Source organism: Trichoderma asperellum, chromosome 2 (genome assembly GCF_020647865.1).
Source record: "Trichoderma asperellum chromosome 2, complete sequence".
NCBI classification, from domain to species: Eukaryota; Fungi; Ascomycota; class Sordariomycetes; order Hypocreales; family Hypocreaceae; genus Trichoderma; species Trichoderma asperellum.
In genome coordinates, this window is record NC_089416.1 from 1,657,668 (window position 1) to 1,675,859 (window position 18,192).

Genomic DNA, 18,192 nt, shown 5'->3' on the forward strand with positions numbered 1-18,192 from the left:
CCTATAACATTGAACCTATAGTATCTACCCCTCCATGCATGGTGACGCTATAAGTGGCAGATGAGAGCACAATCACGTTTATTTGGCCACAACCGCGTGTCTTTGGCGCTTGAATTGACGAAGCGTCGGCAGACGAGATGCAGCTTGGATTGATCAAACACAGATCGCCATAAAGATGCCTCTGATCAGACAGTGAGGTAATACGCCATCATCACATGTGCGCTCTTACCCCTCACCCGCCTACTACTGTATGTACTAGGTAGGGAGTAGGCAAGCACTATTATGCACATGTAGATGGTACTAGCAGTAGCAGCACCAAAAACCAGGGCCTGCCTACATATTGCGCCGGCATGCGAAACATCGAGAACTGACTGGTGCCGGCTCCATTAAACGCATCTGCGCTAATACTTCGGAGCTTAAATTGTCTGCGGAAATGCCTGTGCCATATGATTCGCGTGCAAGGCATTTCTTCACTGGCCACGCACTCGCAGCGTTTGATTTGCGCCTCCCAGACTAGGCCCTGGCGATATGGGAACGCTGCTAGGCACTAAACGACGATGATCGGCAGACCCTTAGTGGCATCAAGTTATCCCAACTAATGCAGCAGGTACATGTCGCCTCACCCGCTCCGTCCTTTTCTTAGCAGCATCCCATTCCAGCCTTTTCTTCACTCCACACAGATCTGTTTCTGTCTTTTGCATCCCCCTGGTTTTCTTGGCATCTCTTCCACTTCTCTCCCCCCCTCTCTTGCTAGCCTAGCTCCAGCCCGAGTGCAGCTTGACTCCAACTGTATCTTGACCTCCCTGTGTTGCTTCCTCCCGAAGATGCGCTCAGCTTGAAAACCGACGCGGCATGTGCTTCCTGCAGCTTGACATACTCAACGAAGCACAATCTGTGCCTCAAACAACTCGAACTCTCAGATAATGGACTCGTCGCGGCAAGATGAGTCGGAGGGAGCCTCAAACGAATCCACCCCGGCTGACGGCCACTTGGAGACCGCGGCCAGCGCACACGACGATCAGACGCCCACCTCAACTCAGAGCGCAAGATGTGATCAGCCACTGGGCCACCAGTCACCTACCTCAACCTCCGATGACCTCGCGGGTGGTCGAGTATTTCCAATCCGCTCTGTAGTCCGCGTTGGCCCTGTTTCCGACGAAGACTTGTTCCCCCATCTGACCGAGACTGACAACCAAGGCCCTGGCATACCGGTACACCTTCTCAGCTCTGCCAATCGCACAGAGTCCTGGATCGACACCCGCAGACTAGACTTTGAGCCTATGTCGCCAACATCGCCGCCTCCTCCCAATGACCGAGCTGCCCAAATCCGCAAAAAAAGGGCCATGAGTGGGCCTTACAGCAGCGTACAGGCGGATGCCGTTCGTCACAGCTCATCGACGCCTTTGAATTTAAACCTAACCATTTCAGATAAAGATGACGACGACGCAGTTGTGCCTGGCGACGATGGCAAAAGCTCTGAAGGCGATAATTCACTAGTCCCGGCTGAGGCATCTGTGACTTCCGACGACCAGCCATCAGGCGAATTCCTGCATGTTGCAACCCGCTTTACGCACGTTACCACCGACGAAGGTCATGCTGTTATCACTGGTAGAGATGGGGTTTTGCAAAGATGCGAAGAAGAGCCCATTCATATTCCAGGTGCTATTCAAAGCTTCGGTGTCCTCTTAGCCATGCGCGAGGAGGACGAAGGCCAGTTTGTTGTGCGATATGTCAGCGAGAACTGCCGGAATCTCCTGGGTTATACGCCTCAGCAGCTGTTTGGGCTCAAGAGCTTTCTGGATATCTTGACTGAAGAGCAACAAGACAACCTCTTGGATCATATTGACTTCATCCGAGATGAAGACGCTAATCCTGCTGCCAACGGACCGGAGGTCTTTGGTATCTCGATCAGAGGCCGGAAGGAAAAAAAGAGTACAAAACTATGGTGTGCATTGCACATAAATCCCGTTCACCCTGATCTTATCATTTGCGAGTTTGAAAAAGACGACGATCAAGAATTTCCTCTCCAACCCCCAGAAGAAAATAGCTCTGCTATTCCTACGGATACTCTTAACGGCAACCCTACTTTGGAGCAAATTGAAGAAAGTACAGAGATCTTAAGCAAGCCACTCAGGATTTTACGGAGCGCCAGGAAGAAGCGAGGTGATCAAGGGGCAATGCAGGTGTTTGACATCATGTCCCAAGTTCAGGAGCAGCTTTCTTCAGCCCCTGATCTTGATATATTTCTAAAAGTCCTCATCGGCATAATAAAAGAACTCACAGGGTTCCATAGAGTCATGATATATCAATTTGACTCTTCCTGGAATGGAAAAGTTGTGGCCGAGTTGGTTGATGCTTCAAAGACTTCTGACTTATACAAAGGGCTACACTTCCCAGCATCTGACATTCCTGCCCAGGCACGCGATTTATACAAGCTGAATAAGGTTCGCTTGCTCTACGACCGAGACTTGCAATCTGCGAGGATGGTGTGCCGGACTAAAGAAGATCTTGATGTACCCCTTGATATGAGCCATGCATATCTCCGCGCCATGTCTCCCATTCATTTGAAGTATTTAGCTAATATGGCAGTGCGGTCATCCATGTCAATCTCCCTCAATGCCTTTAACGAACTTTGGGGGCTGGTGGCATGTCACTCCTATGGGAATCATGGCATGCGTGTTTCTTTCCCGATTCGAAAAATGTGTCGCTTGGTGGGAGATACAGCCTCGAGAAATATCGAAAGATTATCATATGCATTGCGACTTCAGGCTCGCAAGTTGATCAACACCGCTCCAACCGATAAGAACCCAACCGGATATATAATTGCATCTTCCGACGATCTATTACGGCTATTTGATGCGGATTTTGGTCTGCTGTGCATTAGAGGGGAAACCAAAATCTTAGGGGTTATTGAACAGAGCCAAGAAGCTTTGGCCATGCTTGAATATCTTCGAATGCGCAAATTTACGTCGGTCGTTGCGTCTCAAGATATTAGAGAGGATTTTACGGACTTGCAGTATCCCCTTGGGTTCCAGGTCATCTCGGGACTACTTTATGTGCCCCTGAGTGCTGGGGGTCAGGATTTCATCGTTTTTTTCCGCAAAGGACAGGTTAAGGAAGTTCGATGGGCCGGAAATCCATATGAAAAAACCCTTCGAGAAGGTACTGTGGGCTATCTGGAGCCCCGAGCCAGCTTCAAAACGTGGAGTGAGATTGTCGTTGGTAAATGTCGTGAATGGGTTGAGGAGCAGATTGAAACTGCAGCGGTGCTCTGCCTGGTCTACGGTATTTCTTCCTCTGAACCAAATATGAGAGAGCTAGTTATTGATTTTGTTACTTCTAGGTAAATTTATCGAGGTTTGGCGAGAAAAGGAGGCCGCTCTACAAAACACTCGGCTAACAAGACTTCTACTGGCCAACTCGGCGCACGAGGTTCGCACACCGCTTAATGCTATCATTAACTACCTTGAAATCGCCCTTGAGGGGTCACTCGATCAAGAAACAAGAGACAACCTTGCAAAGTCTCATTCGGCATCAAAGTCGTTGATTTATGTCATCAATGATCTCTTAGACCTGACCAAGACAGAGGAAGGCCAGCATCTAGCAGTGCAAGAAACTTTTGACCTCGCCACCTGCGTGGACGAAGCTGTAGACCCGTTCCGCACCGACGCGAAGAGGAAAAATATTGAATATCAGGTCACAAAACATCCTGGATTACCTCGATTTGTACAGGGTGATAGTCGGCGTGTTCGCCAGGTTATTAAAAACGTTACTGCAAATGCGATTGCCCATACAACTTCTGGATTTGTTAACGTTGATGTTCTCGTTGCCGAGGTTAGAGAGGATCGGCAAGTGATAATACAAATTGTGATTGAGGATTCTGGCTGCGGCATGAACCCTTCACAAATCGAAGCCCTGTTTCGAGACCTCGAGCAAGTCAGCACGGAAGGATCGGCACTGCAGCCGGCAAATGATGGAAGAGACACAAATCAAGAATTAAAGACACTAGGCCTTGGTCTAGCTGTTGTGGCTCGGACAATCAGAAATGCGGGCGGCCAAATGAGGCTAAAATCGAAAGAAGGGGAGGGTTCTCAATTTGTTATCCGGTTGCCTTTCCAACTGCCCGAGGAATCCTCAGATGCAGAGGGCGCTGGCAATAACCCTATTTCTAGTACTTACGATATTTCGGCAACCAAGTCGCTCCCCCTAGCACAAGAGAACGAGATTTTACTACTCGATCACAGCAAAGGTTCTACGACAGATTCGATTTCCTTAGGGCGACGGAGCATTGATAGTCGTCGAAGCGGTGTTAGCCAGGATGGAAGCCAGAAAAGTGATGCGGATCGCTTAATTGATGCTATCAAGACTCCTCTTGCATTGCAAGACAAAGATACCGAATATTTCTCGTCCAAAGCTCATCTGACAAGCGCCTCCAATAAAATCAGCAACACAAGCTTCACAAGCCTCTCTGCTCCTTCAAACGAGCCTCCCAGCCTTCCCGATGAAGATCTTGGCACTGCCAAAGTCCGTGACACGAAAGTGCCAGTTCGAGCAATTAAGGTACCAGACGAGTACATAGATATGCCTTCTTCTTTCAGACAGGAGAAGAAGACAGACAGCATTTCTGAAGCCGACACCGATGCAACCGAATCGAAGCACCCGCCCAATTTGATCAGCAGCGCTGTGGCGGATAATAGCGCATTGCATGTGCTCATTGCAGAGGATGATCCAATCAACATGAAAATTTTGAAAAAGAGATTGGAAAGAGCTGGTAATAGCATCCATCATTCAGTAAATGGACAGGACTGCGCATCAACTTATAACGATAACTCGTCCGCGTTTGATGTTGTCCTTATGGATATGCAGGTAAGTAGCATCCGCTCTCTGCATGCTTCTTATCTCTTCTAAAAAAACACTAACATCACTTTTCAGATGCCTATTGTAGACGGCCTTACCAGTACAAAGATGATAAGAGAAATAGAAACATCATCTGAACACAAGGGTCATTCGACTCTGGCTTCGAAATGTGGCCGGATTCCCATATTCGCCGTATCAGCCTCTCTGGTGGAAGAATTGAAACCTACTTATGTCGACGCAGGATTTGATGGATGGATTTTGAAGCCAATTGATTTTAAGAGACTATCAACGCTTCTAAGGGGCATATATGATGCCGAGACACGAAAGTCATGCATATACGTTCCCGGGGAGTGGGAGAAAGGTGGCTGGTTCACAGAGTCCACAGAGGAGATCATTTTGAATGATGGAAATGATTGAAAGAGTAATGATATTAACGAAGGCTTTCAGTGTATAAGAGTATTATAGGGAAATGTATACGGAAATATTTGTGGCGTTGGGGTGTTGGGTGAGAATTATATCTTGTTCACCCTTTTTTTCTTTTCTTTTCTTTTTTTTTTTTTTTTTTTTTTTTCGCGAATAGCTTTTTTTGGGCAATAGACGAGCCATGATAGATACACTTTTGGGAGATTACGGCCGGTCATATAGCGATTCGGAGAGAAGAGACTGGAAATTATGTCTTGGTGCATGGCATCTTATGGTATATGGGATCTGCTGCGCTTGAGCTGGGCTAGGGCATTATAATCGACAATAAAAAGAGACATTATGAAAAGATAATTTCATTGTGAGTACTTCCTTACTCTTTTCAAAAGCAGTTGTGGCGATTTTTGCAGTTCCGCTAGTCATTGCCTTATGAAGAGGATTTGTGTTGCTCTGAGGCCCTATGTTATTTCTTATGAAGGATTTTAAGAGGAGGTTGAAGAGTGTTGTTTGAAAGATGCCAAAGCCTTTTATAGCATTGCTTCAATTGTAGCCGGTTAAAAGAAAATAATACATCTAGGTAATACACCTAGGTCCGTATCACTTTGATAATGGGTAGTGCTTGCAGATACATCGCGCGGAGAATGGATATCAAAAGCTTCGTGGGTTATACTAATGAGAAGGGGAAAAAATGCATGTGATGATCTTATATTCAAGGTAAGATACTAAATTAGAGACCTTCTATCTACAGCACATTTTAGAATCATGGGAATCTTCCCTTTTACCTAACTCCCAATTTAGAAGCCGAAAAAAAAAAAGGAAAACAAAAATAGATGTCGATGCTATCAAAAGAAAAAAAAAACGCGCACATTGCAAACCATACAACCCCCCTCCCTCTCCAAAATAGTTAACGTTCGAAGCAAGAAGGAACAGAATCGGAGCCCATTATGATATCCAGAATGAAAAAAAAAAAAAAATGTATATATACAAAAGAAAAAAGGAGGGAAATCGTGATTAAGATAAAACGTCGTATACCGTACGATGTATCAATATCATCATGTTTTAGATCTCAACATCCTCTTAAACAGACCAGGTTTTGTTTCGTGGTTTTCTTCCTGAATATTGTGCTGGCCAACGATGCCCAAAAAGACCTGATCAAGCGTCGTGGTGCTGACGCTGTAGTGCTCAACGCCGAGACGAGCCTTGTTCTCTTCAAATAAGACAATGAGTCGTCCAATGGCGCCTTGACTGATATCACTCCCGATGGGCGTCACATCATCGGCACTTGGGCCTTTAGTTAGGGACAGAACCTCGCTCGAGAGGACCGAGAATCGTAATTGTCCATGGTACATCTTCGATTCAAGCTTGGCTGTGGGCAAAGTGTCGCGAATCCACGACGTTATGATATTCATCTCCTCGTCTGTCGTTCTGGGCGCTGTGCTCGACACAAGGTGCACGTGTAAAGCATCGCCGAAGCGGTGCCGAAGGTCGTCGGGCGTGCCAAGGGCAAGCATACGCCTGGCTAGAATGCCAGCACGGCCCGCCAATGCATCGGCCTCTTCCATGCTATGCGTTGTCAACAGGATGGATCGGCCAGGAACTGTTGCCTGGAGCGTCTTCCACATGACTCGCTTAGCTGCAGCATCTAGACCTGACGAGGGCTCGTCGAGCAAGACGACTCCGGGGTTACCCATGAGGGCAATTCCCAGACTGAGCTTGCGCTTGTTGCCGCCCGAGAGAGCCGCTGCCATGCGTGTGGAGAAGGAACTGAGACCTACGGCCTGTAAGACGGCAGTGACATTGTGTTCGATGTCAGGGATGCCTCGAACTTGAGCGTAGAACTCGAGATGTTCTCGAACTGTCATCTGATCTAGAGCGTCGATTTGGGGACAGACGCCAAGGTTTGCCCTCGCACCCGCCAGATTCTTTGTCACGGACACACCTTCAATGGAAATGTCGCCGCCGTTTAGATTCGGCTTCAGATCGCCTCGGATCAGCGATATAGTAGTGGATTTACCAGCTCCATTGGGACCCAATAGAGCAAAGACCTCGCCACGCTTAACACCAAAGCTAACGTTATCCACGGCAAGGTTCTTGCCAAACGATTTGGTTAAATGCAAAATCTTTAGGCCATCATCCTCCGCGGAGCTCGTGATTCTAGCCACTTCCTTGCCCACCTCCTCATCGGGCAGGGCGGAGGCTTCTGGATGTTTATGGCGATTAAACAAAGCTCTTGCAGAAGACCCTACATTACCGCCATCGAACCAAAGTAGGAGTCCCAGCAAGATGAAAGATTGGATGATAAGATAAAGAATGGGGCCTCCGTATTGTTTGATGCCACCGGGGTTTGTGGAAAGTTCGTTGCCGTCGCAGGCAGTCGAGAAAAGGTTGGTCGCTAGGAATAGAGCCCTCGTCGCAGAGCCGATGGGCATGAATGCCGAGATCACGTAATGACAGACCAAAAGGGTGTTGTCGATCTTGGAGACCTCGACATACGTGACGACACAGACATAGGCGATCAAATAGCCGAGGAAGAAAACCGCTTGCAATGCAGCCGCCCAGGCAAACGTGGCAAGTTGAGATTTGGTGAACAGAGATACAACGTAGGCCACCAAAATGGAAGCCAGGCCGTATAGGAAGAGGACCACAAAGATGTACTCGATATGGAACCAAATGTTTGATAGCCCAGCCCATAGAGCGGTAACAATGGCGGCGCCAACAAGGGCCATGGAAAAATCAAATAGCAGATAGGCCATCCATAGCGGAAAGGGTCTGACACCGTTGGAATACTGCAGACTGCGCACAAATTTTCTGCGTTCGTTGCTAGGATACAGGGCGAAGAATGCGGGATAACAGGCAAGTGCTAGCCCCATATAGATGACCAAATTTAAAGCCTTGCCAATTGTAGGATTGTAAGGGACATCAAAGGAGGACCATGATGTTGCAATGGTAGTATTGGTGAGTAAGACGTCGAGGAACTGCTGCGCCGTGAGTGGGCTCGTGACGAACAAGTTGGCAACCCACGCAATGGTGGGGTTTGTGGTGCTATCACCGAGCCAGAGACCCGTAGTCACGTTTTCATAATTGTCTTTTACGAACTGGTTGAATTCATCAAACGAGTCAACAAGGTGAAGGTTGCCAAGAGAAGCTGCGGCAATGTTGAAGATCGGACCAGGGGTGCCAGCAAAGACGGGCTGGAAGAGACTTGAAACAAGGGATAAGTTGAATTTGTCAGATGGCCCGGCAAGGAAAACAAGGTTCTCATCATCGCCGATTTGAGTGAAAGCATCTTCTGTATCAGAGGTCGAGGCTTGATCGCTGGGTTTGCAGCCTGTTGGGCCATTGCCCTTCACAAATAGAGATGTCAATCCCGCCGCGGCAATTGGAAGTACGAACGCAACAGCATAGAGAACCCAATTCCTCTTCAAGATTGTCCAGCGCTTCTTGAACAAAATAACAGCTTGTTCGAAATACCCCACTCGCCTGCCGTCGAGAAGCTTGAGGCCAAGACCCGATTCCATCGGGGGGCTGCTGTAGCCTTGCGAAGAGCTGTTGTCATCTTTGACTGGCATCTTTTCAACGATCGTCTCTCGGAAAACTTCTTCATCCTTAATCTCCTCGGCAACCTGCAAGAACACATCTTCTATGGTTGGGCCAGAGAAGCGGAAGTCGGTGATATTGGCCTTCTGAAGCGCCTTGATAACCTGGGCCGCTAGATTGGACGTAGGGGCAACATAGGTTATCAGATCAAAGGCGTCCTTCTTCTTCACACCGTCGATAGTGGGCGAATCTTTAATGTCTGGGTTTTTGTGCACGTTAACTCTGTAGCCGCCTCCGAGCGTATCTTTTAGTTCGACGGAAGAGCCCTCAGCCCGCAGTGTTCCCTTGGATAAGATGGCAATATGATCAGCAAGGAGATCAGCCTCATCCAGGAAATGAGTAGTCAGAATCAAAGTCCTCTTTCCTCGCTCGGCCAAGAGAATGTCCCAAAGCTTCCGACGAGACAGCGGGTCAATACCACTGCTCACTTCGTCCACACAGCAAACAGCACTTCCACCTGCCAACATCATTCCCAGCTGTAGCTTTCGTTTTTGGCCTCCAGATAGGGTTTTCGCAAGAGCCTTTCGTTTATGAGGGAGGTCAATGGAATTGATCAGCTCGGTGATCTGCTCCTTAGTCGCTGGCGCGTTTGGTGACTTGAGTTTGTCGAATATGATGAGATGCTCTTCGACAGTTAGGTCGTCCCACAAGACATTCTTTTGCGGCGCAATACCCATACCACCCTGCCCATCAATCGTGATCAATCCACTTGTTAGTTTATTCAGACCAGCAATGGCATCTAGAGTTGTGCTTTTCCCACTTCCATTAGCACCCAAGAGGGCCACAATTTGGCCTCTCCTAACGCTAAAGCTGAGGCCGTTGACCGCCACAACAGGCTCCTTTGGCTTGGATCCCAATGCAAACAGGCGCGAGAAGAAGCTAGGCTTGTAAATTTTGGTGAAGCCATCTAGCTGGATGGCATTATCGCCAAGGCTGTCATCCCCAGCTCCCAAGATCTTGCGACCTTTTGTTGAGGTACCGTAAAATCGCTTTTCGATAAGTGCGGCGAGAAAGGGGTAGACAAAAATGTGAATGATCAAGAAGATCCAAAGAGCAATGCCCGGAAGCTTCCAGGGGCTGCCCGGAGCTACCTCGACAAGATTGGTAGCTGTGTCTTTTCTCTCAAAGCGAGACATGAGCGTGATGAAGTAGACATAGGCGCAGGGCGAGAAGAGCAGCGACAGTATCACTACGGGCCCCGTTGTGGGCTGTGTCAGGGACTGCGACAAGATACCAAGTAACAGAATGGCAAGAATAGCGGTGATGCCGCTGAGCTGGGCCTTTTTGAAGAAAGACGCAAACAAAATAGACATGGAGGCAATGGCAAGACCAGCGGTGATGTGGAAGAGAAGGACAATACCAAGACTAGTGTACGCAAATACACCATACTTCACAATGATGGATCCTATAATCCACGCCGGAGCATATATGATGGAGAAGGAAAGATGGTGAGAAATGATACGAGCCGCCAGCGCCATCCACGGTTTGCGAACAGGCATCATCGCATCTACAAGTTGCGACATGCCAGTCTCACGCTCAGTGGCAATGTGACCAGTCAAGTGGTATGAAATCCAGATCACAGAGGCAATGAAGGCAACTCCCATGAAGCTTGTGATGGCCTTGTGGAAGATTTCCCTTACCTTGATCTCTCTCTGTTTCTGAGTCATGCTGGTGTAGGGCATCTCCTGGGTGTTCGCGAGAGTCTGAGGCGCGCTGGTGTGGTTCATGCCAACTATGATGCCGTCGATGGTACGCTGAATAGGCAAAAGGTAAACTTCCTCGGGATTATCGCTCTTGTCCACATTGATCTTGATGGGGCTGCTCGTCATCTCAGCATCCGTGCGAATGGTATAGTTCCAGATGCCCCCCTTTCCCTCGTTTGGTGAAGACCGCATGACGACAGCCCCAAAACAGGCCGTGACTCCCCGTAAGCTACTCCGACACTCGGTGAATAGAGTATCTTCGCTGCTTGCCCTGACGATGTCGATGCGAGGGCCCTGCTCCTCGATTTGCGATTGGAGCGAATCCAGCACCTTCTCTATATTGCCCCCTGTGAATCCGTTATCGATCAAAACGATTTTGTCTCGCCCGCTACCGAAAGCGTCGTCGAATGCCTGCGAAAGAGACTTGATGGGATGCACCGACCCGAAGCCATATATCGCAGGCGGAACAAACAGGTTCTTTGCGAAGCTGAAGAAGGCGGCCAGGATGATGGGCACGAGGAAGGCCATGACAATGACCTTTGTAGGATGGCGGAGTAGTACATGTCGGAAGTTTTTGGACATCAAAGTCCGGACTTGTTTGATGAAGGCCATGGCGACGAATGGCGAGCTCGATGGCCGTGAGCGATGGGGAGCGTATTTAGGAATCCCCTGCGATCCTTGTGCGCTTCACCAACATGTAGTGGAATCCCGGCTTCAACAGAGAGAGTTAAAGAGAGAACCAGACGCACTTAATACGCTCGCCAGCTACAACCCGTCGAAGAAAACAAAGAGAATATGAAAGATGAGAGTGAGAGGTTAGTGGCTGCGTGTGTCGCCTCTGCGACCCGCGTCCATAGGTTAAGCTCGTGCTGGCGCCTCAGATATATCCTCCATGAGATGGCGTGCAGCTTGGTTTGCTCCAGGCAGTGGCGGAAGCAGCAGATGGGGAGGCAAAGTGCCGAAACGCCGTGGCGTCAAAAATCGGCGGTACTCTGGGAGACGAACGAGGGACTGGGCAGTGCGAAGAAGTCAGTTGAGATGAATGGGCCGATGCTCTGCGTCTGGCTTTGTTGGCGATTGGAAAAAGACAAGCCCCATACGGAGTTCTTTAGTGAGACTCGGCATTGACCAGGGTGCCGGTTCTTGGCTTAGCTCATGTGCCTTGGCCGATCTGCTGCTGCTTCCTGCTTTTCTCAGCTGGCGATGCCACTGGCCCAAGGTCGAGATCGCAGCAGCAGAGAAGAAGATGGCAAAAAGAGGACCAGAACTACCTCTGCAACGCACCAAGCAGCCACCCGGGGCATCGCGCCGTACCGCTTCGCTTGGCTTGAACGCCTCGATAAAGTAAGACAAAAACAGCGTAGGTGCAATCCCCACAGTTTACGCGGAGGGTATACGCGGACGCTATAAAGACGCCCGCCTCGGGGAATCGGTCAAGGGGTGAGAAAGGATCCGAATCTGCAGTAGTTCAGGAATGAGGCAGGCATCGGAGAGACTCCGTGCTTTGCAGCTGTTTGTAGTGCTGCAAGATGTCCCACTGTATACCCAATCAATATATCTCAACAATAGATCCAGCGAGTTATAAGGCTTTAAATTACATATTGTTCAAGAAAAGTGAGTAAATAACACAGAGCTGAGCACGAGCTCCACACCCCTTCGGGCTTAAAAGCCGGAGCTCCGTATTAGACCGACAAGCCTACCTATTTATAAAGGATCACAAAAGCCACGGTTTTAAGCTTTCACAGTGTCCACGATGCTCGCCCATCCTGTTGGGGCAAACAAATAAAAATTGAAGGAGGCCTCATGTAGAGTCTCTCCGCGTATATGCTGGTTTAATTCTAAGCAAAGAGTTCAATCTTCACATTCCTGCACCGACTGGTTACTGGCACTGGCACTGGCACTGGACCGGGATTCGGGAAGACGTCGATCCGACTTATATTGCAGCCTGCGCGTCCAATCCTGCTGAGCCTCTTTCTTTGTGCCCATGTTTATTGCTGTCCAAGGCAAATGGGTATTGTTGCTCGAAAGGGAGTAGCTTCTTTGCAACTTGCATTAAAATTGACTTATTGTGCTCCGTATTACTCCGTAGGCCAATAACAAAACAAAGAAAAAGCTTGGCCAAGGGTTACCTAATTAAGTTGGTCGTGTTCTTGTTCGAATCGAAATTTTGATAGAGCTAGCTGGTTCAACTTGCATCGATAGCAACAGAAATGAAAATATAGGCCTAGAACGTACTTCCAATATAGCCGAAAAACCAAAATCCAGCCCAAGGTGGATATTTGGTCAATATATATTATATGTATATAAAAGTTACATGGTCATGGGTTGTATATACTTTCGTTCATCATTCAACCAAAAATCCACCGCCCCCTTCAGCATCATCATCATCATCGCCAACCAAAAATCCACCTCCTCCGCCATCGTCCCCATCGTCAACTACCATGTCAAACTCGTCAGTCTCGTCACTTTCTGCGCCCTTTGCCTCTGCTTCTAGTTCTGCTTCTCTATCCGCTTGCTGTCTCTCCTCTTCCCCTACTCCGCTCCAGATTCTTTCGCGGATCCTCAGGCCCATGAGGAAACGCCTCCAGACCTTCAGCGCAACATATCGTCTCTTCTCTTCTTCCACCTCTTGCTCCAGATCGATCATGCCCTGGATGCTGGCACGGACAGCCTCTTCAAACTCTTTTGCAATGACAACTCCTTTTAACACAGCCGTGCCCTGTCGCCCCTTGAATTCAAACCCGGTAAGCGCTGGTGCGCAGTCAATCCCTAAAACATACGCCGCACGCCTAGCGTATTCGTCTGCTATATGAACGCCGCCTTTGGGGATCATGCTGGGTACATATACCTCAATGTTTCCAAACTTATTTTTAGGAACGCGTCCGTTCCGTACCGGCGCTGGCTCGTATAGATATGTTTGGTCCATTGTGTAAATTGGAGTCCCCGCATCGCCATCTGCATCTTCATTTTGCTCTTGGTCGTCAAACCTAGACCTCTTATTTTGCACTCGTTTGGGTAGCCACTTGGCAGGAATCTCCATAGGCTTTACTTCACGGCCAAGTCGGAACCACTTTTCGGCACTCCTCGCCATTCGTACATCCTTTCGACGGAAGACCTTTTCCAGGGGCGCCCTGGCTCCAGCTGCAACCGTTCCAGACGGTACAGCCCCTGGAACGAGCACTTCGTGTCGGCGAAGGTGGCGCTCTAACGCATATACGGGATGATCCTTAAAATCCTGCACATTTCTTGGCATTGGTTCTCTCGCCTCGACTCCGGCTAGCTCGTTGTCTTCGATCTGGTCTAGATCGCTAGGAGTTTTGGGTCGATACATCTTCATAACCTTATTCCACCATCCCTTGCCATCCTCCAACGCAGTTTCTATGCGCAGCTTTCGCGTCTTTGCCGTATATGCTTTCGCATACCGTCGAGTAACATCCTTTGCAGTACCATCTGCATTGAATGCAATGACGTAGCTCAAGGAATTCTCTTTATCCGTGATGGGAGGCTCAAAGATCTTTGGCTTCCAAAAAGAATTCATCACCACAGGGTCTGTGGGCTGCCATTTTTGGTGTCCAACATCTAGTATTTCCACCCAGTATACTGGATAAGGTGATTCGCGTATTCGCGTAGGCGCTTCGAATATTTGGCGAGACCTAGAAGGAGCTGCTTTGGGCTCAAACTTGTAATCTGACGCATTTGGGTGTCCTAATCTGCGCCTAGCAGTAGAAGGGCCCGCGGAAGCGGCTGGTGAGACAGCGTTTGCCATTTCTCTGTATTTTGCCACCTGAGACAACATCTCTTTGGTTTTGGACACTGACTTCGGCTTGGAGCTCTCTTTCGGTTTGGGTAGTGTGGGTCCTGCAGAGCCAAATGAAAGAGGTTGCAGCGAACATACAAGTCGTGCACGAACACCAACGCTTCTTAGTAAAGCACAATAAAGCTGAGCTCCAACATCCCGCGAGCCTTGGAGAGTCTTGGCTGCTTCTCTAAAATCTGATTTATCCAGACATGAGTCCATATCACTGGGAGGCTCGTACTAAATAAGATGTCAGAGACGATTCTCGAGCCATCGGGAACAAGATACGTACGCTACTAAGATGGTCCACCTCTTCTGCCCACAGCGACCTTCTCATGCCATGCTCTGTAATCTCATATTTTGTCGTCCACATCTCTGCGACTTGCTTCAGCCCATTTTTAAGGCTTTCAGTTCTTCCGAATTGCGAAAGATTCGTTCCGGGAGTCAGATATTGAATCATCTTGTCCGTCAGGTGAGACCGAAGTTGAGCTTGAACTTGAGAATCATTGCACCAGTGATTCCGCTTCGCCACATGAGATAACAAACATATCAAATGAGCTTTGTGAATATCCAGTCGGCGCTCTCTCTCTTCTTTAGTGAGGGGCTTTCGTCTATCTGCTGCTTGTTTCGACGTCATTGCAGATTTTTGTGCCGAGAGATTGAGCTCCAATTCCCTTGGTTCTTGCGATTCAGAATCTCCATCTGTTAAGGGCATCATTAAATCGACATCCTGAAAACGCAAATCTTCGTCTTCGTCATCTTCCTCCTCATCTGACCCTAGTTCAACTGTTTGAATAGTGGGTTCAGGAATAGCAACGTCTTCAAATTCCGCATCATCGTCCTCGTCTTCATCCTCTTGATCGAGGACACTTTGCCGACTAGATTTGGAAATTGAAGTTGCAGCCAATGGTACTGGCGTCGGCTCTGCTGTCTCTGCTGCCTTCTTATGCGACGGAACACCTTCACGTCTTCTCTTCAGCGGCCTCTCTGGTGAGCTTGCGGCCGGCGCAGCAACTCCAGCTTCAGCCAGCATCTCTTGATATATGTTTGGCTCATCTCCGCCAGTGGAATTCGCTTGTTGCCGACCGCCCCTCTGGGGGACGTTGCGTTTTCTTCTAACCATTCTCACATGACATATTAGAACTTGGCGTTAATCCAGGTTCACTTCACTGCAGGCGCACTGTATATCCGCGATCCCATCTACTGCGTCATGAGGATCCACGCGAGTGGCGGCGCGAAATCACGTGCTTCTTAATGGGCGATGACTAAGCCTTTGCTCCAGTGCTTTAAGATCGTATTCGAGATCGTGAACAGAAACACTATGGCAGCACTGTGCAGGTGTATAATCTCTGTCACCGTGGTTTATCTTCGAAGCAAGTCTATTCACCTTCATCGATAAACTCTGATTTGGCAGAACTAGACGCAGATGATACTCAGATTTTGCGTTTCTCTCCGAAAAAGGCCACCGCCTCTAAAAGTGGGAACATGACCCTAGTAATTATTCAGGAAGGTAATTTCTTGTTATATTGCGCAAGAAAAGAAAAAAACAACAGCACGCATGAAATCTAGAATATCTATCACTGATAGACCCCAATAAATATACTTCCTTGCTATCAATAAGCCCAGGATCCCACGGTGATTTCTTGGAAACTCCATAATCACTCAGTTAAAGTTAACAAAAAAAAAAGTAAACACAGCAAAGTACATGTGCCATACAAGCAACGAAAGACCACCACGATATCAACGCCAATCAATACCAAATGCGCACCTCAAACTTATTTATTTTGTCAACCAGCCCAAATAATCAGCAACGATGAGTGTTACCATCCTAGACGATCATCAGCCATTTGAATCTCAACCTGTACAAGCTTCCAGGGAATGATGGAGTCAAAACTTACGCATGAGGGGCAATGCGGACATAGTACGTTCCAAATCCTCGGTAAAACCTCAAGACGCCCTCCTGTCTAGCTACCTTGGTGAAGCAATCAGCCATGCTCTTATAAGGAAGCTTGCCGTCGGGACCCTTCTGTTGCTTCTGCAATCTCGTCTTGACAAAGTCGAATGGGAGACTGAAAAAACTGGCGAAAAAGCCCGCAATGGCACTGGCGCTAAGAGTCTGGGCTCGGGCAGACAAATCCGTGTTCTTCTTCATCTGGGCCTTGGCCTCGCTGAAGAAGGCGAGCTGACCAAAGTTGAGAGCCATGGCACGAACTACAGTTGGTGCGGCGCCAGCCCAAAGAGCAGCGATACCTTCACCCTTGGCAATGGAGCCTAGTGCGTCCACAACTGACTTGTAGTTCTTTCGCTCTGCAATAGGTTTTAGGCCATCGCTCTGCATTCGAATAAGCGCCAGATCTGCCGGGTTGCCAAGCATGGCTGCCAAACCACCAGCTGCCAAACCGGCAGTTGCGCGATCTGCGAAGCCGATGCTTCGATCCTGAGCTTTTGCCCGTTCTGCTAGTCTTGCCATGAAAGTGTCGAAGAAGCCCAGTCGAGCGGTTGTGTATACAGCCTGCCGAAGAAGGCCGGCAGATAGACCAGTATACAGGTCGAGGGCCTTTCCGCTAGAGATGATCTGTCGAGTGACAGATAATGCGGTTGGCTTCGGCCCTCCAGAGGTGCCCTCGCCAGCAAGCTGGATGCGGACCTTTACCATGTCGACTGGCTGGATTACGGTGGTGGCTACCATTCCACTGATACCTCCATTGATGAAGGGCAGAGCAGCTTTCATGAATGGAGTGTGGATAATGTCGGATGCCTTGGCAGCCGTCTCACTTCTCTTGACGGAGTTCATGACGTCTGAGGTCCTTGACCGAACGGACTCTGCTGCTTGCCTGATGGAACTCATTGCGACGGCAGCGAAGAGCTAACTTATAGATATTATAGTTTTATATTATGTCTCAGGTAGTCCGGATCGGATCTCGCCAACGGAGGACCCTGCCTGCCTGTTTCTTTGATTGACTATGGCATATTAGTCAAGCCCAGTAAGCATCCATATTGTGGCAACACGAGGGACATTATGAGTGGTATAATAGGAGGCACAGGGTATGGACGGTGGAGTAGAGGCATTAGAGTCTGGATTCGGGACTGTGATCCCGCCATCGGCCACTTCTTCTCCCTAAGCTCGACGGCAGGCCGACAGGAGCCGGGATGATACCCGAGCTTGAGGAGCTTGGAGGGGCTTCCGATCGGGAAGTCTAGGAGTGGGTTCAGAGTGGCTCCGCTAGCCGTCGCAGATTGGCGGGCGAACAACTGCTAACAAGAGGAGGAGAGAAGGCCGGAAACGAAGGTGCACTCACCAAATAACTCCGCGTTGAAGTGCCTTTTCAATACTGGACCCTGTTGGACCCAATGCGCCCCTATTTAAGTCGTGCACACGAGGGCCGAGCCACTGGTGGGGAGGGAGGGAGGGGGGTTGTTGAAAGCCGGGGGTGATGGCAATGGCGATGGCGATGACGATGGCGGGGGCTTACAGCTTGAGCGAAGCTGATATCCAGATGCCTTGCCCAATGCCGAGAAGAAGTGGTGCTTTGCTGGCTCAACAATTCAACGCTGTCTTGAGCCCGGATTTGGAATGCGCCGGGGCAACTGGTTGACTGATTACGGAGCGCAGATCAAGTGTGAGACGTGATGGGATTCAGATACACCACAGGATGAGACCCGGTGTACACAGCACTATTTGCGCAGAGATTGAAGCGACGGAGGAGATGGCAGGCAAATCTGTCACGAAGGTGCTGTGAAAGTTTCAAAAGGAAGCAAGAACAGAACAGCCGGCCAGTCGAGCATTTAATATCTAGTGCACGTCGTGGCTGATCATAC

At 49.0% G+C, this 18,192-nt stretch overlaps 4 protein-coding genes across 4 annotated transcripts; 1 reads left to right on the forward strand and 3 right to left on the reverse strand.

The window, feature by feature from the left end:
* The first annotated feature begins 486 nt into the window (after positions 1–486).
* On the forward strand, positions 487–5,796 carry TrAFT101_002857 (uncharacterized protein). The gene is made up of 3 exons (XM_024904997.2): positions 487–3,285; positions 3,344–4,866; positions 4,933–5,796. The coding sequence occupies exons 1-3, from the start codon at positions 924–926 to the stop codon at positions 5,272–5,274; spliced, it is 4,227 nt and encodes a 1,408-aa protein (XP_024763974.1). The 5' UTR covers positions 487–923; the 3' UTR covers positions 5,275–5,796.
* Positions 5,797–5,966: 170 nt separating this feature from the next.
* On the reverse strand, positions 5,967–12,034 carry TrAFT101_002858 (uncharacterized protein). Its single transcript, XM_024903463.2, has one exon. The coding sequence runs from the start codon at positions 11,187–11,189 to the stop codon at positions 6,330–6,332; it is 4,860 nt and encodes a 1,619-aa protein (XP_024763975.1). The 5' UTR covers positions 11,190–12,034; the 3' UTR covers positions 5,967–6,329.
* A 771-nt stretch (positions 12,035–12,805) lies between these two features.
* TrAFT101_002859 (uncharacterized protein) lies at positions 12,806–15,545 on the reverse strand. Its single transcript, XM_024909522.2, has 2 exons — positions 14,666–15,545; positions 12,806–14,613 (listed from the first exon to the last, which is right to left on the reverse strand). Exons 1-2 carry the CDS (start codon positions 15,494–15,496, stop codon positions 12,922–12,924), a joined length of 2,523 nt encoding a protein of 840 aa, XP_024763976.1. The 5' UTR covers positions 15,497–15,545; the 3' UTR covers positions 12,806–12,921.
* A 607-nt stretch (positions 15,546–16,152) lies between these two features.
* Positions 16,153–17,221, reverse strand: MIC33 (Putative mitochondrial 2-oxoglutarate/malate carrier protein; the record flags this gene model as incomplete). Its single annotated transcript, XM_024899480.1, has 2 exons — positions 16,153–16,201; positions 16,272–17,221. 2 exons carry the CDS (start codon positions 17,219–17,221, stop codon positions 16,153–16,155), a joined length of 999 nt encoding a protein of 332 aa, XP_024763977.1.
* Positions 17,222–18,192: the final 971 nt, after the last annotated feature.